The sequence below is a fragment of the Panthera uncia genome, assembly GCF_023721935.1.
Source record: "Panthera uncia isolate 11264 chromosome B3 unlocalized genomic scaffold, Puncia_PCG_1.0 HiC_scaffold_1, whole genome shotgun sequence".
Taxonomy (NCBI): domain Eukaryota; kingdom Metazoa; phylum Chordata; class Mammalia; order Carnivora; family Felidae; genus Panthera; species Panthera uncia.
The window spans coordinates 106,477,790-106,502,600 of NW_026057582.1; the positions used below are offsets into that span (position 1 = coordinate 106,477,790).

The 24,811-nt window shown below is 40.8% G+C and overlaps 1 protein-coding gene across 5 annotated transcripts in view; it reads left to right on the forward strand.

The window, feature by feature from the left end:
- The window catches only part of IQCH (IQ motif containing H), a 209,745-nt gene that overhangs the window by 30,897 nt on the left and 154,037 nt on the right, over positions 1–24,811 (forward strand). For 3 of the 5 annotated variants that reach the window (XM_049613798.1, XM_049613799.1, XM_049613800.1), the window contains exon 5: positions 7,618–7,734. In XM_049613798.1, coding sequence (XP_049469755.1) covers positions 7,618–7,734 — 117 coding nt within the window. Of the gene's footprint in view, positions 1–7,617; positions 7,735–10,079; positions 10,540–16,487; positions 17,378–24,811 lie in introns of those variants that run through there. The other 2 variants (XM_049613802.1, XM_049613801.1) reach the window with 2 other exon arrangements.

Genomic DNA, 24,811 nt, shown 5'->3' on the forward strand with positions numbered 1-24,811 from the left:
AAATGTAGTCTTGGCCTTCCCATTACCAAATTAATTAATTTTTCTATGTGTGGATTTATATTTTAGGTCTTCTCCTTTGTCATCATGCAAGTGTTTCTCCTCCCGTCAAGGTATCTTCTTAAGGCCTTCGATTTTGCATTTATCGCTTCTCATTAGCCATCAATTTCTTACTCCTCAACCACCCCCAGATCTTTGTATGACTAGCTCAGTTTTTTCATTCAGGTCTCAATACAACTGTCATCTCATCAGAGAGGCTGTCCTTGACCACCATATCTAAGGGAGCCTCCCATTATTCTCTATCCCACTTCTGGCCATCTGAAATTAATTATACATCTGTTTACATGGTTATTATAATTCCTTACATCCCTTCAAGAATATCAGATCATGTGGGCAGGGACTTTTTCTTGTTCACCCACACCTAGCAGGCTTTTTTTTTTTTAACCTTTTATCTATTTTTTTTTAAACATTTATTTATTTTTGAGACAGAGAGAGACAAAGCATGAACAGGGGAGGGTCAGAGAGAGAAGGAGACACAGAATCTGAAACAGGCTCCAGGCTCTGAGCTGTCAGCACAGAGCCCGATGCAGGGCTTGAACTCACAGACCACGAGATCATGACCTGAGCTGAAGTCGGCTGCTTAACCCACTGAGCCACCCAGGTGCCCCAAAACATGAAGGGGGGGGGGTGGTCAGAGAGAGGGAGACACAGAATCTGAAACAGGCTCCAGGCTCTGAGCTGTCAGCACAGAGCCCGATGCGGGGCTCAAACTCACAGACCCGGAGATCATGACCTGGGCTGAAGTCAGCCGCTTAACCGACTGAGCCACCCAGGCGCCCCGCTTTATCTATTTTAAATGTTTATTTATTTTGAGGCAGGGGGAGGGACAGAGAGAGAGGGAAAGAGAATCCCAAACAGGCTCTGCACTGTCAGCCCAGAGCCTAATGTGGGGCTCAGTCTCATGAGCCATGAGATCATGACCTGAACTGAAACCAAGAGGCAGATGCGTAACCGACTGAGCCACCCAGGCACCCCCACCTAGCAGGCTCTTAAATGCTGGAATGAATGAGTGAATACATTTTGTTGTGAGTAGAGAAAGAGAGATAGAGGTTAGGGGAGGTCTCCCAGAGGACATTGTGCCTGATCTGAGCTCAAGTTTGGAAGTAAGAGTATGTCCAGAAGACACCAGAGAGAGAAGAGGACATTTGCCAAAGAGGGAACAGCATGCTCACTCACAGAGGTGGAGAGGACATGTTTTATGTGGCCACAGGCTGGCTGCTCTATGAGCAGTCACGATAGAATGTAGCAGAAGGGGCTGGACGGTAGGAAGGGGCCAGATTATGCCACCCTAAGGGAAACTTTTGGGGGATGTTGAAGAGGTAAGAGACGTATTTTAATTAGTGATCAGAGACTCAGTCCTTCCAGAGTTTATGCAGAGGATGGACTGGCAGTAAGGAGACCACCACACTGGCCATTGGAGAGGTGTATTTAACAATCAAGGAGGGCCCGGACCAAAGCAAGGCCCATGAGGATTAGAGTGAGAGTAAAGGACTTAGTAGGTAGGAAGTTGCATCAGGAGTGTATCAACTAACATTTCTTTACAACGTGACAGCATGTTACGATGGAAAGAGGTGTTAAAGTCAGAGACGTAAATCAAATCCTACCTCCTCACTAGTGGGCCCTTGAGAAGTCACTTAACCAATTATCGTCATTGGTAAAGGAGTGATAATACCACATACTCCCTCTGGTCCTTTTTTTAAATAATTTTTTAAGGCTTATTTATTTTTGAGAGAAAGAGAGACAGAGTGTGAGAGGCAGAGAGACAGAGAGAGAGGGAGACACAGAATTCAAAGCAGGCTCCAGGCTCTGAGCTGTCAGCACAGGGCCGGATATGGAACTCAAACTCACAAACCGTGAAATCATGACTCGCGCTGAAGTCGGACGCTTAACCGACTGAGCCACCCGGCCACCCGTCTCTTGTCCTTTTAAAGACTAAAGTGAGTCAGTTGGATTAGGACAATACCCACCTGTTATGGTGCCCGGCACATGATGGGAGCTGAGTAAATGCTTGCTCTCTCCCCCAACCTTTCTCATAGTCTACAACTCAACTCCTACAGGAATCAGAAAACAGGAGGGCCCATCTGACTAGTAGTTAAGTCTTAAGGTTTTGTGAACCTGAGGCAGTTAGGCAGCAGCTGGGTAATTTAGAAGCAGCTTGGAGTTAAGTGATGCTGTGATTGTTGGTCCCTCCAGCCCCGGCAGAGAGGTAGAGGGGCTGTCGTACATCAGAGAGTGATAGAGTTGAAACAATAGTAAATTCGTGAATAGTTTGATTTTAATTACCCTTTAATTTTAAATAGGCCTTTTTACTAAAGAAATTATTTTTTGAATAGACACAAAAATACAGAATGAAATCCATGTAACCCACAAGCAGCTTTAACATTTGCCATAACGTTCCCATTCTTATTTCATCTAGTCCCTCCACATTTTTTGAAGTCTTATAATATATTATATTACTTATTGAGAGAGATGGGGGAGGGGGGAGAGAGAGAGCACACGCAAGAGCTGGGGAGCGGCAGAGAAAGAGGGAGACAGAGAATCCCAAGCAGGTTCCACATTGTCTGCACAGAACCCGACGTGGGGCTTGAACCCACAAACTGTGAGATCATGACCTGAGCCGAGATCTAGAGTCGGACACTTAACTGACCTAGCCACCCATGGCCCCCGGTGAAGTCTTTTAAAGCAAATCCCAGCCATCATATTATCTTACCCTTAAGCATGTCAGATAAGGACTTAAAAAAAATAAATAAATAACTGGGGCACCTGGGTGGCTCAGTTAAGCGTCTGACTTCGGCTCAGGTCATGATCTTACAGCTCATGAGTTTGAGCCCCATGTCGGTCTCTGTGCTGACAGCTCAGAGCCTGGAGCCTGCTTCAGATTCTGTGTCTCCCTCTCTTCTGCCCCTTCCCCACTCACACTCTGTCTCTCTTTCTCCTTCAAAAATAAATAACATTAAAAAATTTAAAAAACCCAGAAAAACCATAACTATTATCACGTCTAACAAATTTAACAATGCGTTAATACCATATAATTTCCAGTCATTGTTCCGTTTTCCCCAATTATCTTGAAATTTTTTAAAATTGTTTTAATGTTTATTTTTGATAGAGACACAATGACAACGAGACAGAGCATGAGCGGGGGAGGGGCAGAGACACAGACTCTGAAGCAGGCTCCAGGCTCTGAGCTGTCAGCACAGACCTGAGCTGAAGTCGGATACTTAACCGACTGAGCTAACCAGCGCCCCAGGTCTTTTCTTTTCTTCCTTTTTTTTAAGTTTATTTATTTATTTGAGAGTGACAGAGACAGTGTGAGTGGGGGAGGGAGAGGGGGAAGGAGAAGGAGAGAGAGACAGAGAGAGAGAGAGAGAGAGAGAGAGAGAGAGAGAATCCCAAGCAAACTCTGTACTGCCAGCACAGAGCCTGACTTGGGGCTTGAACTCACGAAACTGTGAGATCATGACCTGAGCCAAAGCCAAGAGTCACTTGCCTTTCCAACTGAGCCACCCAGGTGCCCCTACCTCAGCTCAGGTCCTGAGCTCAGGGTTTTGAGTAGAAGCCCTGTGTTGGGCTTCATGCTGAGCATGAAGTCTACTTTTAAAAAATTATATAAAGTAATATATAATATATATGTACATAAAGAATTCATGGGTTTTTATATATTTATAATATATAATTATATATACACACACACACACACATACACACACACACATATATGTGTGTATGTATATAAGGAACTCATGGGTTTTTATATATTTGAAGTGTTTTGATCCATAGCAGTCATTTTTTGGCCAGTAGGCTCCTGAGTAGTGCTTTATCATTTCAAGATACTTAACGTACATTAATCATTTCAACCTCACAAACAACCCTGTGAGGGTAGGTATTATTACCCAGTGTTGCAAATGAGAAATCTAGAGCACGTGGCTTGAACCACGATTTGATGTCTATTGTTCTTTCCATTAAATATAATAATGGTTGAAAGAATCAGAGTATTAAAGGCGACTGGATTCTTTTTTCTTTTTTCTGGTTTTGAGATTAAACAGCAGAAGTCTTTAACCAGTGGGAATATAATATTAGGCGATATCCACTTTAGAAGGCATTACTTGCAGCAAACACTGTTGAGAATAATGTTATGCTGATAATACTGTAACTTAGTAAATAGCCTGTCTCAACTTTGTTTGTGAAGCATTTCAATTTTGATTACTCTGTGCGGGATCTACCGCTCGGATGTATGTCATTTTATGGTCTGCCCATGTCTGGGGAGCTGGTATTACACGCTGCCTAGTGTTTTTAATTCAGAACTTCTTCGAAAAGAAACCTTAGCCTCTTATGTTTAAACCCTAGTTTTAATAGCATAAGCTATTTCCTTCTTATATAGCTTTGTGGGCATAGTAATAAAATAAATACCACAAAATCACTGATGAGATGAAAATTGAGCTCCCTGCTTCTGTGCAGCCATGTAGGTAAAACAGTAATTGGCTCTGATAATAACTTTTGTTCTTACAAACCAAAGTCTAAATGAGAGTCACATTTGATATATCTGCTTGTAATTACTATCAAAAGGAGAGAATTCTAAGTTGAGATTGTTTAGTGACTCAAGATAGATTAAATAAATTACTGCCTTTTCTTGATCAATTTAAGACAAATTTCTGAAATTATTTTTGATATTTTATCTTACTGTCAGGAAAAATGATCTTCCCGAGTTTGCTCTTCAGCAGAATGGAAGGATGAATTTTGTTTTTCTTTTTTAAATTGACAACTGTTTTTCTTAAAAAAAAAAAAAAATCTTATTAGTAGATCTGATAATGCAGCTAATGCTTATAAGTATTTTCCTATATATCTCGATAGGTGGTTTGTGAGACAAATTTAGGTGATGAATGTATTTGTAGTGATTTACAGTGAAACCATTTGGTACCTTAATGTTATTTAAATGCGGGCTCTTTTAATATGTTTTTAAAAGGGAAATTTAATCATGTGTTATATTATTTTGGCATACCCATGCTTTGGTGCCAACAGAGTAAATATTAGAATATTAATAATTTTAAAGGACCTCTCCCATAGCTTTAGAAAACGACTGATAAATAATTGATATTACAACCTGTCATTTCTTTTGGATTTCTATTTACATTTGGATTTCTTTCCATAAGGAGCTATGTCTAATGCCACAGAAACATACATATGGGCAGAAAACCACCAGATTTTAATGCCACTTTTAACAATGGCTCTGTATTTGGTCATTTCCTCCCTACACCAGTACAACAGCCACACAAAGTTGATGGAGCATAAGAAAACTAAGAAAACTGCTATGGTCCACCGAGCCAATGATCCCAGAATTAAAAAGTTCTAACAAAGCTTAGACATGATAGATGAAGCTATTACCGTCAATTGTATCCAGGGTTCACATTTTAAAAACACCCTAATTACAGAAACTACATCCAATCAATATAATACATATTAGCAATTTCCCAATCCTTGCTGGATGGGAAATTATTCTGAAAGTTTAATTAAGAAGGAAAAAATTATGTTCAGGTATTAATTTCAATAAAAGAGGCATTCAGCTTCCACACAAAAGCCCCGGAGTAGTGCTGGGAGTGTGGGTTACCCACAGAAGGAAAGCCATTTATAATTAGGCACAACATTGTTTTCACAACCACATGTACTTCAAGGAGAAGGAAACAGAAATGCCTTACATGCAACCTGTATCCCTGCATGGGTTAAATGAAGTGGACAGCTGAGCACAGTTATTTAAAGATTTGGTTTAAAAACTGCTATTTAAACAAATAAAAGGAAGGTTTGGAGCCTGTGCTAAGAAATAACTTATCAGGACAGCACGCATTCCATAGATATTTCTGTAATGTTCCCCTTCACCTTGACCTCAGGCACAGCCCACTTATGAATGTTGATGACCAAACAGCCGGGTCATGAACTAATCTTCCTGGTTTCTACAACCATTTTTTTTTTTAATTTATTTTTTTTATTTTTTATTTTTTAACGTTTATTTATTTTTGAGACAGAGAGAGACAGAGCATGAACGGGGGAGGGCCAGAGAGAGAGGGAGACACAGAATCTGAAACAGGCTCCAGGCTCTGAGCTGTCAGCACAGAGCCCGACGCAGGGCTCGAACACGGACTGTGAGATCATGACCTGAGCCGAAGTCGGACGCCCAACCAACTGAGCCACCCAGGCGCCCCTACAACCATTTTAACAATTGCATCAGATCACCCCCAGAACTAAGACACTCAATTGAAAGGAAAAAAATTTTTAATTGCTCACAACACTTCCTTTTGAAAAAGTCACAAGGGACCCATCTTTTAGGATTCCATTTACATGAAATGCCCAGAATGTCTAAGAGACAGAAAGTAGACTAGTAGTTGCCAGGGGCTGGAAGAAGGTGGAGGGAATGGGGAGTGACTGTTAATGGGTAGGAGGTTTCTTTTGGGGTGATGAAAATGTTCTGAAATTAGGGGTGATGGCTGCACAGCTTTGTGACTATGCTGAAAAATCACCGAAGAGTATATATACTTTTAAAGGTGTGAATTTTATAGTATGTGAATTATAGATCACAATAAAATGTCACAAGACTTCAGAAACTGTCAGTAATGTCATATTCCTTAAGTGTCAACTTACCTTTTAGCATCAAATCATAGAAAGCCAAAGCTGGGGAGGATGGTGGGGGGGAGGCAGGAGGGGTAGGGGTGGAAGTTGGAGGGTGGGGGTGAGGTGAATAGTTCTCCAAGAGACCTTCAAGTCTAACTGCTGCGTTTTGCAAATAAAGAAACCGATTTTCAAAGAAGGAAAGTAACTTACCCAAGGTTACATGCAGGCAGTCGGGGGCGGGAGGGAGCAAGATTGGAACTTAGGTCTCTGCACACCTACCCCGTGCCCCTTTCCACCACCACGGTGCTGTCTTCTCTGGTGGTTTATAGTTAGGCATCGCAGCCGTAGCTAATTTGAATTATTTAAAATGAGGAACACGTGGTTCAAACAAGATGCCTTTTTTTTCCTAATGAAAGCACACGTGTATCCCATAGATAGCAAAATCTCTGTGAAGGAGTCACTAAATTTGTTGCGGTAAATTCACCAAGTCCCCACTGAGATTTACCTGTAAATGTCCCTTGAGGAAAGTGGCCGCATTAACAGACCAAGGGAGCCCTCTACCTGTGTATTTGTAGTATAGATTTCATTGGCAAAAATCCTTGACCTGGAAAGCTAAAAATAAACCGAGACCAGGTATCCCGGTCTTTTGTCCACCTTGGTTGGCTTCTAACATTATTTTTGAGGAAATGAATGGCGTCCAAGGTTGTGTCTGTATGAGCGATAGGATACGTGGAGGAAAATCTGCAGAAAGTTCCTTTTCTGTAAATAAAAGAGACCAATTCACAGCCTAAATAAGAAACCCAAATATATATGTATATATATATATATATTTTTTTTTTTTTGCAGTAAGAATTACATTAAAATAATTATTTTCAAAGAACTTCATACTCCTTTGAGGATATAAAATGTTAGTAAGCATTTTTGTTCATTCAGCATGAAAGTTTCATTGTTTCTTTGTTCCAGCGAAAGATAGGGTTGAATGTAAAAATCATGCACGATCCTGAAAACATCCACCACAGAAGTGCTATAAATTCGACGTATGGAATCAGTTTGCCATACATTAATCAGAGAAAAGCATGTGTAAGTAACGAGTTGTTTTCATGAGCTCTTAATTTCTTCAAGAATCAAAAGTCATATATTTTGTAAGATACAATGTCGATTTTAAGTAAAGATTTTGATCCTTTTGTCCTTAGAATTTGGGAGAGATGAGGTGGAGTGGCTTTCATTTGGTTTATAATTACAAATGATGAAAAATGTGTAAACCTACTTTTAGAGGCTCTCTTTGTAGCCCATTCAATTTTGTCTATTTTACCTGCCGTTCCTAAATAATCTGGCATCGTAATTTTAACAAGGATGAGATAATTTAACAACAACGAAAATGAATAGAGGAATTTTAAATATTTTATTTCTTTGATAGCAGGCTCACCGCTAGAAAAAGCAAAAGGAAACAGCAGCGTATCATTGGCTTCCATGGCATATGATCATATAGTACACACAATTTAAGAATATTATTCTAAATCTGAAGCAAGCATGAATTAATTCTTTATGTCAGCAAAAGGAAGAGAGGGAAGAATAATCAAATGCAGATTGGCATTAAATGATCCCAGAGTCTGTGCCTCTATTTGGCTGCTAGGTGTCCCAAAGCCAGGACTGTACTTTCTGTGTTGTGGGGTTTTCTTAGGAGATTTCAAAGAAATGCTTCATTTTCATTGAGATATCATTTGATTTGAGATTATTTCTAAACCTGAAAAACAGTTACTGAGATGACATCTATAAATTTTTAAATACACTTTTAACCTCGAAAGCTCTTAAATGCATGCTTTGGTGAAATCAAGACTAAAACCAAGATTAATTTTAGAATTCAATTGCAAAACCATTTCTAACCAGAAGAGTCTCTTAGATTAATCTTCTGAATTTCCTACGCAGACATTTTCATCTGCCTGCTTCATTCATGTAACCCTGAACTGTATTTTTAGTTTCTTTATATGTGCCTTATGTTATTTTATCAGCTTTGGCTTGAGAGCACTTTATCATAGAAATACTTCTATCGCCTAAGAAATAACCGGAAAGTTTGATATTTTTATTCCTGCTGAAACTTTATTTAAAATGTCACTGTGAATAATGTGAAAAGGTTTTTATCTGCCTCCCATGAGCCCAAAGCCCTTGAAATAAAAATATTATTTCTCTGGCTGCACAGACAGAGGCAGATTTCTCTTTTGTTGCTGTTGGTTTTCCCCTTCCATCTAGAATTAATATTGGCTTCGCTGGTGGAGTGCTGAGGCTTTGTAGCCCAAGGCAACCATCGCGTTTCAAGCAAACTTTTTCTCACATCAAAGTTTAAAAAGGCATACCTCTAGATTTACAGAGGATTATGTTTTACTTTCATGAATGTGAGTGAAGATTCAGAAATAAATAGGAATTCAGAACTCTACCCAAAATTGGGGGCAGAAACTTAGTCATTTGTTATATTCTTTTTTCTAACTCCCAATAGGATGAGTGCTTTGGGGATTGTGCCCAAGTACTTTGAACACACGGGGTTTGGGAAAGTACTTTGCCTCACACGACACATAGATAATATACACTCATCTATTATACTGATGATCCTTTTTTCCCATTAAACTTAACTCCAAGAAAATCTACGCCAGCGTTCTCTAAAATGTATGTACATTATATACATCTTGCTCACGCTATCAGCATTTCAATCAAAAGAGTTAATCCTATCAGTTTACGTTGATGTAGGTATATACAGTGGTACCAACTGAAAAATGGTACTTTCAGTTTGGATTTATAAAACAGAAACACTGTGCCAAAAGTCCTGTTAAAGAAATATTCGGGTATTGGTTTTAAATAGTCATGTTAGAGCATTTGGGAACAAATACAGTTGTGATTTACCACTTATAAAAATGTGTTTGAAAGCACTTACCCAAACTGAAGCAATGTGTCTAGTGTTGTGATGTATAGTTAATTAGAAAAGCAGCATCAAGGCTAATCCTTTTTTAGAACTACTCTAAACACAAAGGGGATTATGATTTGGCTGCCGAGGGCCATGTGTTCCCTTACTTCCTATGAAATTTGAACAGCTTGTCAAAAGCTTGTAAATAATCTTAGACATTTTGGACAGAGCAAATTTGAATATGCAGCTGATTTACATGATTAGTTCCTAGAAGCTGATATTTTCTCCATTTTATGAAGAGGTATATCCTTCCTGATCATAAGGGGCTGATGCAAAGATTTTAGTGCATTGAAAACACATATACCCCAGACAGGCAGACAGACAGGCACACGTGCGCGCGCGCACACACACACACACACATTTCCTTCAGGTTTTTATACCCTGTAACTCTATGTAAAATCAACTTACAAAAAAGTACTGAAAGTGAAACTCACTAATGATTTTTTCCATATCTTAAATCTGCCAAATTAAGCAACGACAACAACCCTCTAACACGTTTTAGAGTGAAGCCTCACAGGTATGGCAAGACAAGAAGAAATCTCTGATCTTCATAATTCCTCACTGACATCTAGTCCCACTTAGACTTTCTAAGGCAACGCATTCAAAGGCCTACAGAAAATTTGACTTTGATTTATTTGTTTTAAATAAAAGGGGTTTCTTACAAGGCTTGAAACATGTCTCTGTTAGCATGAATTTTAAAAGAACGATTATGAATGCATAACAAAATAGCCAAACAAAACATTGCTTTGTACTGCTGCACAAATAACTCTGATGATAACTGTTATGACCTAGAAAAGAAGCATAAAAACATTTTTCTTGGTGGCAACATATAAGTTGCTGTAGAATTATACCAGTTCTGGTCCCACTTTCCAAATAAATAAATATATAATGCAATGTAAACTTAGAATCTTTTATTTATTCATGAGGTTGAATTTAATACTATTATGATTTCCCGATTTTATGAGTCATCCGTTATGCAGTGTTGTTCACTAACTTAGTTGGGTAGCAACCACACTTCACAAATCATAGTTTCATTCTTTACTGTTTTACTTGGGGTGTACATAGTAATCTCTCTCGTGAAAGTACATTCATTTCGGAAATGATAAAGTAATGGAAAGCGAGGCAATTGTGTTAATGTCAAATGATTAGAAGCACCAGAAGTAGGGGGGAGGGGTGGTCGGGGAGGTAGGGGGGAAGAAGGCCGATTTCAAAACATGATTGTGTTTTAAGCCCATGCATATGGCCACAATTACAGTCACAACGTAATTTGGCAATGGAAGCAGAATTAGATTTAAACAAATTGATGTTACACTGCAGTAATTCAGAATGAGCTTGTTGCATTTATAAACCATAACAAGAAGCAGAGTGAATTAATAAACCCTTCTTGTCACTAAAAATAAAAAAGGGAATAATTGCTGAGATGGAGTTAACAGATGACTATAGTCAGCATCCTTTCAGCCTAGATACGGGAAAGTGAAGGTCACCCCCATCTCAGATGACAAAGAGGGGACATTTTGTTGGTAAACAAATTAATCTTTTGAAAGGTCGCCATTTGTTTTAAGTTTTTATCCAGTTCTTGTCATCTGGAATCAGAGATTGACTGTCATTTCACTAGGCAGGGGTGCAGTTGAAGCAGACAAAGCTGCTTCCGTACATATCAGCATTCCTTGACAAAACTCGGTGCCTGATTGTGATGCTATGGGCTGCTGGTTTACAGCTGTCTCCGGACAAGAATGAAGGCCCACCGCTGAATTCCAATAAGATGGGCCTGCATATTCAGCCTGCTGTAAGCTGGCCCTCTGCCCACAAGTAAAATGTATTGTAGTTCAAGCCAGCAATTATCTCTTTTACTTCCTTCTGTGCTGCTTCTGTTCCTTTTTTCCAAAAACAGATGTGGGTATTCACTCAAGTTCTGCATCTATTTCTTCCTCACACCTGCCGGGTCAGAATTCTGACAGAGGTAGAGTTTGAGGGAGCCAGCCGACAACAATCAGACGTAATTTCCTTGAGAGCGGCTTAAAAAGAAAATGTTGATTTTTCAGGAAATGTGGAGTCAGCATCTTGGTCCCCCTCCCTTTTCCCAGGAGCATTTGGTAAATTAAATTAGTGGAACAAAAGGAAATAGCTTTAAAGACATTCAGAAATGCCATATCCCATTTATGACACACAGTCATTACCCAAGGACTGTGATGGCATGCACAGCATCCCCACCTCTGTCGTTAGAGAGAGCTTTCTCATCAGGTTGCTTAGAGTTCTCAAGAAAACAATGACTTCTCATGTTCCTTCCTCCTGATTCCTAAAATATATCCCACCAATATGGCGGTGGCGGTGGTGGGTGGAAGGGGTGGTGTATCGCCTTCGTATGTGGCTGCTGTCTAGAATTTTAGTTCTGCCTGGGTTTGGAGTACTGGAAAAGCTGAAGGAAGTGATGACAGAGTTATCATCGGCTGCTTTCTGGCTCTCACAAAAGCCCACGATGGCTCTGGGGTGGGAAGAAGCCATCAGAGGCTATGCTTGCATCGGATATCATTCATCAAAAATCCAGCGGTAGTGAGTTCTCCAACTTCTTGAGGGTTTCTTGCGTGTTTCCTGAGTTTCTGTGCTGAGATCCTGCATGCATTTCCAGACCAACCCTACGCTGAACTCCAAGCACCTGCTAGCTCTGAGCGTAGCGATTCTGGGTCCGACTGCCTGGTGTGAATCTTGCTAGATGGGGAATCTCCCAGAAACAGCCTGCGTTGTTTCATAAGTAAAATGTCCATAATAAGAGTATCCCATAGGATTGCATTGAGATTTAAATGAGAGAATTCAAAGCACTTAGCAAAGGTCCTGGTACAAATAAGTGCTCTAAAAATGTTAGGACTAGAGACAATTGTGATATTGTATTATGCCATGTTTTATACTGACATTTAAAACTTACATTCACGTAGGGGTTGAGGGAGAGAAACAAAGTATTACTGAGATAGCTTCCAAAGATTCTATTTAATATTTCCTAGGATGATGCCTTTGTCCCCACACTGATACCAGGGCAGGGACCTTGTGGTCTGATCCATTTGCCTGTTTTTCAGATCTTCCACTGCCCCGACCCGTGTTTTGCTCGTATTAGGTGCTCAGGAGAGAACTGGTCTGTCTCCTTCATCTAGTCTCTGCTTGAAACTAAGTGACTGATGCCAAGTCTAGAAGTGAAGAAGCGATTTTGCTGGCCCCGGTTACCCTGGTTGCACGGGGCATCTTCCCACTGGGCCATCGGATAGAGTTTTCCTAGTGAAATACCCTTGCTCCTGGATTCCTGCAACAGCCTCGCCACCAACTAGCTGTTTCCAGGAGCAAGTTACTCTACCTTGCTCATTCTCATTTTCCTGGGTTATAAAATGGGGAGCTTGGGTTGGAGGCCGTCTGGTGTGGTGGGAAGGGTTTGGAATCCAGTGGATCGGTTTGGGTCCTATCTGCCATTTTCTAGTTATGCAACCCAGGTGAGCAAATGCACATCTCGGGTTGTCAGTTTCTTCTGCAGAGTCAGGATAATGGTGCCCATTAGGCAAGGGTGTTCTGGGAATTATAGTAATATAACATTGCTGGCACATAAGAGGTGCCTAATAAGGGTCCTGCCTATGTAGAAAATGAACTAACCTTAGAAGTCTCATACTTTCTTCCCCTTCTTCATACCTATGCTTCCACAAAAGGATCTGATTTGGCTCCTCTCACACTTCAGTATAAATGAGTAAAAAGGTTTAATGCTCTCGTTTTCAAACTGTTACAGAGAACCCCAGTGAGTTTCGGGGAAGCTGCAAACATTCAATTCACACTTAATTTTTTTGATAAATATTTGAACGATTTTAAAGTGCAGCAAAGAACAACACAGACATACTTAAGTTAGGTGCCAAATTTTAGCACATACTAAGATACCAGCAATGGGTTAGTTTGCACTGGCGGGTTAACTCTGAGCGCACGGGCATGCACGCACATGCACATTTGAATTTCTTATAAAGATGTCTTTCACTAGCTAGGGCGAATCTTTGTACTGGTCACGTTTTGAAATTTAGGTCTGCTCATATCCACTCCTATAATAATCATACAGATAAATAAGTGAAGGCCAAATACAGGTCAAGGTCTTAAAGCGGTACCTAGCCCCTACTAGCGTTCGACTGGTATTGGTATCACGACACATGCGAGCTATCACGCATTAAAAGCCAGGCAAGTTCTCTGGAGCTCACATTTGGCAGCACAAGAGCCAATGGTACATGGTAAAATTACAATAAGACACATTGCAATGTGATCATATAGCATTATGGATCATCTCATTGCTCATTTTAAGTTTGGGTTGGTTCTCACCTGGTTGGAAATGTGCTGCACACGTTCCATCTGGCGGTGCAGGGTTGGCCTGTTGCTTCATTTACAGCTGTAGATAAAAGGTCAGCAGTAAAGCATCATCTTAAAATTTGCCTCAACCCACAAAAGTAGATTGTTTTGAAACTGAGTGAATATCCAAAACAAGAGGGTGCAGAGATATCCGAAAAGAAATTAAAAAAAATTTTTTTAAGCTTATTTATTTGAGAGACAGAGAGAGAGAGACAGAGAGAGAGAGAGTGGAGTAGGGGTAGAGAGAGAGGGAGAGACAGAATCCCAAACAGGCTCCACACTATCAGCACACTATAACCACCCAGTTCAGGGCTCAAACTCACAAAACTGTGAGGATCTTGACCTGAGCTGAAACCAAGAGATAGAAGCTTAACTGACTGAGCCACCCAGGCGCCCCTAAAAAGAAATTTAAATGTGATGTGATGGAACATCTTAAAATGTTACATGACATGTTTGAAAAGTACTTCCATTATTATTATTATTATTATTCAATAATAAAAGCACTTATGAACTGTTCCAGACACTATGCTAAGTGCTTTATGAACACTATCATATTTAACCCTTATACCTATAAAATAGATGCCATTTTTATAACCTTTTAACACAGATGGAGACTAAGATTAAGCTACTCACCTAAGGTTATGAAATCAGTAGGGGAGTTAGGATTCAATTTACTGACGAAATCTACTGGACATACTCCCTAAATTAAGTACTCACCAACTGATCCTTAATTACCAAGGAATTTGAACATGTGTTAGATATTGTTGAGATTCTGTTTTGAAACCAAAAATTCCTACTGTTCTTTAAAGCTTCTGGACCATTTTAGTTGGGGAAGATCCTGAGGTTACAAATACCATAACAAATTGTTAGCTATTTGAAATTCCTTATCTATTTGCATCAGAATTTTCTCTGTCTTGTCCATGCAAGAAAAAAATACAGAAATAAATTGTATGCTGAGATGGATGTAAGGTGGTAGTTATTATCTGTGACTCTTGATTTCATAATTTGCCTTCATCGAGACAACCTCATTGTTTCCAGTGTTGATTTACATATAAATAGATATATACATATACATGTTTATATATAATTCAACATATAGAATTATACTAAACTCTTATAAAACTTGCATTTACTTACCTATCAGAATTCTATTTAAAGTTGCATTTGAAAAATAGGTTCTACTCCTGAAAATAAATTTGAAAATCTTTGGCATGGACTATTACCTCTCCCATGGGTTTTTGTTTTTTAACAAGAGTAAATCCTCTATTTAATTGAACCAAAGAAGTGAGACTCTATTAAGGGATTTCAAGCATGAGTGGACAGGGAGAAGGGGGATTTGGGGATGCAGGAAGAGAGCTTCTCACTGCCCTGGAATCATCCCAGGTCAGCAGCCACCTGCTAACCAGCTAGCCTGCTCCCTGACGTGACCCACTGCCTTTGCACTTTGTGACTTGGGCTTTGGACTTGAGTTTTGGTAACTAGGAGGCTGTGTTTCTAACCTCATAATTCCACTTTGAAGAGCCAAACATTATGTAGATGATAGACCCTGAGTCAGCTCTAGGATAGGTTTAAGGTACCAGGGGTCCATGGATAGAACTGTAGTTCAGTACGTTTGGTTTCCAGTGTATATTATTTTATGCATTTGAAAAACATTATTCTGCACCTGGGTGGCTCAGTCGGTTAAGTGTCTGACTTCGGCTCGGGTCATGATCTTGCGGTTCGTGGGTTTGGGTCCCACATCACGCTCTGTGCTGAAAGCTCAGAGCCTGGAGCCTGCCTTGAGTTCTGTGTCTCCCTCTCTCTCTGCCCCTCCCCTGCTTGTGCTCTTTCTCTCTGTATCTCAAAAATAAATATTAAAAAAATTTTTAAACATTATTCTGCATAGGGGTCTATAGGACCAAAGGGGTCCGTGATCCCCCCAACTTAGAACTCCCTATGATAGATTTCCTTTTCTTTTATACAAACATCCAGTATGGGGCAAATTATGTATCAGAACAAAGAAGTATCCTAAAAACTCTGTGTTCTTTATGGATAAAAGACCTACTTCTTTAGTTAATGGTATAGGAAACCTACCAAAAAGTGGATAGATCTGCAGATTTTCATAAGAATTGCATCTTCATGAGTGAAAATATAAAACTTCGTTCTCTCATCTAACTACTGTGGCTTTTCCATTGCAAGCAGGAAAATGGAACCGCTACGCAAGAGGTAATACTTGCATTATTAGAGTGAGCATTCTGCTTAGGATGAAGCAGAAGAAAAATACTATAGCAAGTTGCACAGTAGCATTAGCCACAAGAGAAATGGGCCTAATAGAATTGTTTTTATCATGGCCCAGGTTAATTATCCACTGAGAGATACTTGGAATGAATAAATACAATTGCTGTGTTCTCCAATATTCTAACCCATTGTACCTTAAACTGTACTTGAATTCAAGTATACATTCTTAGCCTTTTAAAACCTCATTGGTAGAACAGAAGTAAGTACCCATAGACGAGAGTAACTCACCCTATACTTTCTTTAGAAGCATCACCTCTGAAGCAGAATGTGTAATGGAAGCCCAGAAGATATCTATTTGGAGGAAATCCTTCTCAATAGCCTGTAAAGGTGGGACAATATGCCACCAAAATACCCAATTTGTATAGTCTTTTGATTTCCATCTCTATTTGCAATGAAGCCTGAATAAATCTGTTTATGGTTGGCAACTGTGAGGTCTGGAAGCAGCCATGAGCTCTTCAGTGGAAAGAACCAGAGACCAAGAGGAGACTCAGAAGACATGGGTGCTAAGTGGTCCCATGCCGCTGCTATAAGCTCCATGCTATCAAGGGAACAACACTTAGTCTCTAAGGACTGGGATTCCCCATCTGTATCCTGAGAAGACAAATTGGCTGTTCTGAGTCATCGCTGGGACCACGGCGCTGATTCTGTGTCTCCCAGATCAATGAATGCTACACAGGTGCCTTGGAGAACTGCCAGTCTCTCAGGGGAGACAACGTAGTGATGGGTGTAACCGCTGGGGGGAGGCCTGCGTCAAAACAGGCCTTGGAGGAGCTGGTGGGCATGGCTGAGAGAAGAGGGCCATGCATTTGCAGCGCTGGAAGCCACACAAGCAAAGGCAGAGGTGGAGAAGAATGAGTAACAGAGGGTAGCCTGGAGCTTTGCCTAACCATCTCGAATTTTTATAAAGGGAAAACCAAAAGATGTGGTTGGACAGGTACGGCCAATTGATGGTTGGCCTTGAAAGGGCTACTGAAATCTAATTGTGTGATCTCAGCCTCGATCATAAGAAGAAGGGCTGAAGGCAGTTTCTGAAATTAGATCACTTCTCCAGATTCTCTAACTGAATGGCAGCTTTAGAATTCTCCTGAACAATCTCTCTCCCTTGATGTCTTCATTGGTTATTAAACTTTATTTCCTCTCCTTTTGGCTATAAAGATTTCTTGAATAGCATTATCTAGCATTGTCTCTTGAACTTGTTCAGTGTTCATGAAATGGCCTATTTAGATTTCCTCAGACAGCCTTCCCCCTGACCATTTACATACAACTCTATCTCTGTCATACGAGTGGCCACTCAGAGCTGCCAATCTAGCTGGATGGCTGGGCTTTCTGTCCAGATGCTGAGTACTTCCCCACTACTTCCTAGGACTCTATTGGAAACCCATCCCTAATTCCCACGTCTCACATCTTCCTCCCCAGTGTTAGTCCAAAGCAGGATCTGGGGCCAGATTGCTGGAGGCAAGAGAGCCAGCTGGAGCACAGGGGGTCACTGACTTCTCATATACCCTGTCTGCCCGCCCCTCCACTCCACCCTGTACCCCTTTGGCTGCACCCCCTCCCTTCCTCATTGCCAATTACCAGCCTCAGCACAGGACAGTGTGAGGCCTCCCCAATCTCACCCACTTACCAACTCTCTGTGGTCCCAGCTGCTCGTGCAACGAAATGTCCCAGGGGACTATCTTCATCTGAGTGTTTTCTAAAATACAGGTGTGTTTCCAAACTTATCAAAAGGAGTGTTCATGGGGTAGGCTTTCTTCTTCCTTTTTCTCTCTTTTCCAAGAAGTAAAAACCTTAAGAAAATGTCTAAAGTGTTCTTACTTACAACAGGAGTCACAAAAGTAAGTCTGCTGGGACAGGGCTGGTGAAAACAGACTGGGCGTAGAGCTGTCTTCATTATTGGAGTGCTGGGCTGCAGAGACCGGCCCTCCCTGGAGGAGGCAGCCACCTCAGCCCTAGCCCTGTGGCTGGGTTTTCGAGAGAAAGCTGGAAACGCGTGTTTGCGTTTTCGGCGAAATCTCTGGATTTGTAAATTCTTGCCCAGATAACTTAAAAAATCCTGTGTAGTTCAAAGAAACTAGTCTCGAGGCTGGCTATACCTGTATGGCAGGTCAGCAATTCGCAGCTTCAAGAGCCCTGGAAGACTATTAATTCGGGGCAACCCAGGGTGTGACCCGACCCTCAGCTTGACAGGATTAGAGATTCCATTTTGTCAGAGTTGGACCAGTCTCTTGAGTACAGCTGAACTCATAAGAGATCGACGTATAAACTGGAGTGCCACTTGATTTATTCTAAGGAGAGCTATAATGGTTGGACGAGCCTGGATGTTCAGGTCAACCCGATCTGGTGAGCACATTGTATCCTTCTTAGAAAGCTATACGGAAGGCGCAGTGAGAAGGCTGCTTAGCGGACAGGGGAACTGACTGAGGGTAATTAGTTGGACGATCTTCATGGTGAGCAGCATCACACATTTATAGTCTGATGCATCCATCTGTGAAGCTGCTCCTGCCAAAGGAATATGAATCAATCCCTGTGGAGAGTGCTTTATGGACACTAAGAAATTCCGACTCTCTGATTCAACTTTTTATAATAAATATCTACTACCTGCTTGGACTGGACGAATTACACTGCATTGTGCTGAGCTTCTGATATCCATGCCCACATGGATCCCAGTGGAGGGAGTGCTCTTCCTCCCATCTTACTGATAAAGAAGCCGAGGCTTAGAGAAATTAAGTTCCTTGCTCCAGTCATGCAATTAGTAAGTGGTACGGCCCGGATTCAAACCCAGGCCTATCTGATATTAGAGCCTCTGTTCTTAACCACTGCCTTCCTTTTTACTAATTTCCTACTGTAACAGGCCACTCACCTTCAGGTGATATCTCGCTTCTCTGATAACACTAGTTACGCTACATTCCTGTCGGGGGCTTGGGTCTTTTAAAGCAGTTTATGCCTGGGGCTGACCGCATTGATCATGTACTCATGTTTTTTAGCTTAACACTCAGAGCTGGGGAGAGAAGTGGGGGGAACGCATCTCCCTGTCACTGCTCTTTCTATCTAAGTAACTGTAGTACCCACAGCAGGAGAGAAACCCTGGCTGGAAGAAACAGTATGCATCAAGAGGAGAAAGAGAAAGCCGAGAAGAGAGGTGGGAAGGAACCGGTCTGTAATACAAAGTATCCTCAGGGATTTCCCGGTGGGATACCCTGCTTCCCTATCTCCCCATGGTTCTCAAGCCACTGGGGCCACTAGGAGCAAGGGAATTCCCCTTTCCCCGTGCCTGGCTGGTGAGGGGCCCAGATACAGCTGGTGGTTAGGTTCATTTGCACTAATAACTCCCATGAGCTTGCCTGGGGACCTCACCCCACTTTGTTTAATACGTTCCTAAGAAAATTCTCTTCTGAGTCTCAAAATGCCGTTTTCCATTTCTAACTGCAAAGGGGTTGATCCTCGTAGGAAGTTACCAGGAAGCGTTGTAAAGTGCAAACAGGCAGGGACCCAAGAGAGGGAGCGGACCACAGAGAAAATACCGTCCCAACATCTTCTTCTCAACCCATTTAAAGATGTACTGGATACCCAATACTGGATTCATTTAATATCACCATAATTTAGGGGGAAAGAGGATTGACTCTTTCAGCCAAGAATTTTCAAAACTGTAACCCTCTTAGTTATGGAGTTATCATTTAATCTAAAACATTGCAATCCCAGGGGAAGATATCACCATTTCCCCACAAGCTCGTGTTTATCATTCCATTTGTCCATAGTTTCAAGTGTGGAACGTCAACTTCCATAGACGGAAAGACAATTCTCCCACCAACTCCATTTTCTAATCTCGAACGCTCGCAGGACACCTAGCTGTGCTTTTGCCATAGGCTGCATGTGAAGCTGAAATGTATTACCTGCCCAGGACACTACATTTTAAGTAAGAGCCGGCATTTCTGAGTGCTTCTCCATGCTGGGCACGGTGGTAAATACAACAGACACAAGTTGTCTCGTGTAATCTTTACAGTAACCCTACAAGTTGGGTACTATTTTACCACTTGCATTTTATATTTGGGGAAACTGAGGCAAAAGTGGCTAAATAACTTGCCCAAAGTCACACAGCTACAAGTCAAAGGACCATAATTCGAACTCGCCAGCCTGATTTCCAGGTTGGCATTCTTAATTCTTATTCTATGCTCCCTGCAGGTGGCTTTGAAGATGATGACTTTGACCTGCACCGAGCCAAAAATGGCTCCCTTGATGACCAAGGAATTTGCTGGAGAAATTTCTCCACCTTGGTCTGGGAATAGAAGTAAAAGATCAAATTACTCAGTTAAGAGGCTATATTAACCCAAGGATCAGAAAAGGGGAGCTGGTTCTTTCCTACCCCCACCCCCGCCAGGTTTATTGAGATATAATTGAGAATAATATTGTGTAAGTCTAGGGTGTCCAATGTCATGATTTTGTACACATATATACTATACTGTGAAACGATTACCACCTCTATCACCTCACATACTTACCTATCGTGCGATTGTATGTGTTGTGAGAACAGTTAAGGTCTACCCTCTAGAGCTGAGGCTTTTAAAGATGGACACTTACTTCAGTTAGACTGTAAACTCCTTTGAGAACAGGGAACCTATCTCCAACATCAAACATGGTGGCAGATCTGGTAAGATCCAGTACGAATTTGCTGTTGGTTGGTGTGTATGTGGTCAATGACTTTGAATAACAACTTGGTAAGGACCTCTGCAATTGAGTTAGGCTGTGTCAAGTTAATGTAAAGAATGAAATACCACGTACCTCATTTGGCTCTATTTGTAACGCTCTCCTCTTTTCCGCCATAAATATCTCCCCAGATCTCTTCAGGTAGAATTTTATTTTCCCTTCCCTAGATCATCATGGAGTGCTTTTAAAGCTTTACACATTATGTCTCGAATTTACTGAGCCACATCAAAGAGCAACTGAATAAATAAAAATACATCATATTCCTGAAAAGGAAAAATGATTATAATAAAAACTTCCAGTTGTTTCCAAATTAATATTTATATCTAATGTAATTTCAATCCAAAAACTTACGGGTTTTATTTGGTTTGTGTGGAATATTAATTCTTTCCCACTTGCCAGTGTTCATCATCTTGAAAAATAAATGGGCAAAAGCTTCAGGACTTTTTTTCTCCTAAAGAAGATTAATGAAGGTAAATTTTTCATACAACTTGTTAAAACATATGATAACATTAACATAATTATAATAGCATCCTACGGATAGAAAAATTAACAGATCAGTGGAATAAAAAAATGAGCACGGATATTGACCTTACTGTAAAAAAATAAGTTTGAATGTAGGAAAGGTGTAAGTTGGTGGGGAAGGGAGGGACAGTTAGATGTGTGGGGCCAAGTTACTGGACTAATGTGTTGGAAAGAGAGCACTCAGTTAACTCCTAACTTTACATCCTAAACCAAAGAAAACTCCTGATGGGTTAAAGTAAAATGTTTAAAAAAAAAATAAGAAAACTATGAAAAGAGAACTATTTTTCAGGTTAGCCAAAGGAAGATTTTTTAAAACACCATAACGTCACATAATATTAACAATCCCCTTTATACGAAAAGTCCACATTCATATTGGACCCCAATCCTGAATCAGTCACTAACTTCTATGTGATTTGGGGGCAAACGACTTACATTCCTTGGGCCTTAGTTTGTTCAGTTGTAAATTTAGGGCGTTGATCACACCATCCCTAAGATTTCTTCTAGTTCCGACAGCCCAGGATTCTGATTCTGAGCAAAATCCATTCCCTTTGGTTCCCTTCCTTTCCCTTTTCTGACCAACGCGACCTATGAAACAGAAAAGCAGACCAGGTGAAACTGGTTTCTCTTCTGACCGTGGAAACGAAGTTCACAGGAGGTGTTGATGTTTTTCTTTTTGCAATTATGCATTTCGCCAAGCATCTGTGGAGTACCTGTTATGTGCCTGATGCTGTCACCACCTGACTTTTATGTGTCACCACCTAACTTTTATGTGTCACCACCTATAATACTCAGGGCATGTTGGAGAGATCACTATTCCCATTTCACAGATAAGAACTTCAGGGCATAGAGGTTAAGGTATATGACCCAGCCATGTAATTAATATGTGGCTCACTCAGAATTTGGGCTTGTATTTTCTTCTGACATTGTGATTCAGAGTCTAGGAAAATTATCCCAAGAGAAATTGCAGGCAAAGGACAAAGTCTTACACACACACACACACACACACACACACACAATTACTAATAATATTCCTTACAAATCAGTTTCTCTAATTAACTAGTGACTAAAGTTGTATTTTTTAAACAAGCTTAATTTATATCTAGGGTTAATTCTGTCACTGACTTAAGCAGAAATATCTGAACTGGAAGCGTTCCTAGCCTGCTTTCAGGTTTGCTTAGGCATCTCTTCCGCAGGGTTTACTGATACAGCATAGAAATTATGGCAAAGCCCAGTGGAGTCATTGAACTGAAAGTCTCAATACTGCTCAGGAAGGGATGCCAAATTAAATAAAAAGAGCCCCAGCAGTTCTGCAGCTGTGTGCCAAACCAACTGCTGGTATGAGGTAAATGAGGACCAAACTTCCTCTCACTTGTGACCCTTGCCGGTATTTAAACACCAATGCCCGGAGACCAGCACACTGTTCTACAATAAGGGAATACATCGCAATAGCAAACATCATTATGATAAATAATAAACCCATTCACAAAGTCTTTCTTAGGTCTTAACTCAAAGGACCGCCATTTAAACTTGCTTCCTCTCATGGGCCCCAAGTAAAGGTTGAGGCGATCTATTCTATTTAAGTATCAATGTGTGATCTGCAGCCCTAGGTTACAGAAAGATTGCAAAGAACACAGAGGTCCTCCAGCTGCTTTCTTTTCATATCTAGTGACAATGTTGGAGCGGTAGTGTGGTATAGTATCCACCAATATGCCAAAATCACAAAGGTAAGCAACTCAAGCCATTCTTTCTTCTTGTATGAGATGTAACAGACATGTAGATGAAATCCCAGTACTTCATTGTTCTCTTGTAATCATTTTCCAGAATTTCTTTTTTTGAGAGAGAGGGAGAGAGAGAATCTCATGCAGGCTCCATGCTCAGCACAGAGCCCGACATGGGGCTTGAGCCCACGACCCTGGGATCATGACCTGAGCTGAAATCAAGAGTCAGAGGCTCAACCGACTGAGCCACCTAGGCGCCCTGCTTTTCCAGAATTTTTAAATTTCTACCAGAATGTTACAAAGAAATGCTGTTACATTTATAGAGAAAAAAGAACGACAGGAAGTAATTAGACTTCTATTTGTTAGTCCGAATCCACCAGAAAATCCCTGAGTCCAGTGTGTTTCAGCCTCCTTTGAAGAAACGTTTTACAAAAAACCAAGCTCTCCCTTATCTTTAAATTTTGAGGTATGGCCTGATACTAACAAATCACAGCAATGACTGTTGTTAGCTATGCATTAATTCCTTGTCCAGAATACTGGTTCCTTGGAATGACAATAGGTGTTCCATGAAAGAAAGAGTTTTGTGGTCCCATAAAAATGAGAAATGTGAGGTTGAAGAGAGTCAGACTGACCTTCACACACTTAGGCCACCTGGAGTCACTGACTCACTGGTGCCCATCATGAACCTCTAGGAGGAGGGTAGCCAGTGCCCAAACTTCCTCAGACCCTTCTCGGCAGAACAGCTCCTAGAACTATATTCAGAGGAATGCACCTTGGGAAGTTTTGCTTAAGTGCTGGATTTGAAGTATTTTCAATGGAAAAAATTGTAGACGATACTACATATTTCCCTTTCTTAGTCTCATTTTATTGGAATCTAGTATTTTCTTGGAGGCTTTGGGACATCATAACAAACTCCACTCGTTTTTGTTTTTTTTTATGCGATGTGCTATACGGGGCCTGTGAGGTGTACAGATGCTCACACCTCAGACTTCAGTGTGTTCAACGTGATATTTCCTCTGGAGTCTCCTCCATGGTCCTCTCTGCTCACCTCACCCTTCAAGTCTGTTCCCAACCCCATGGTCACTGCTGCTACTAACTACCCTTGCCTCGTCCTAAGACCCCTTTCAGTTCTGAGAACTGCAACCCTCCATATGCCTTTTCCTTCCTCCTTCCCTTCTTTCTTTTCTTCCTTCCTCTCTTCCTTCCTCCCTTTCTCCCTTCCCTCCTTCATTTCTTCCCTCCCTTCCTCTACCTCCTTCCCTTTCTCTTTTACCTTCAATATTGGCAATTTCTGCTTTCTCTTTTTTCTCTATCACTCTTGCTGGGATTTTCCAATTTTATTAATCTTTTCTAAGAATCACTTTCTCTATTTTTCTCTATTATTTGTTTTCTATTTCATTGATTTCTCCTCTTATCTTTTTTATTCTCTTACGCTGACTTATATTGAGTGTATTTTACTCTTTTTTTTTTTTTTATATTAAGACTCTTTAAGGTAGAATCTTAGATGATCGATTTTTGGCCTTTCTTCTTTTCTAATGTAAGCATTTAGGATGATAAATTTTCCTCTCAACAGTGTTCTAACTGCATCCCACAAATTTTAATATGTTGCATTTTTATTACCATTCAG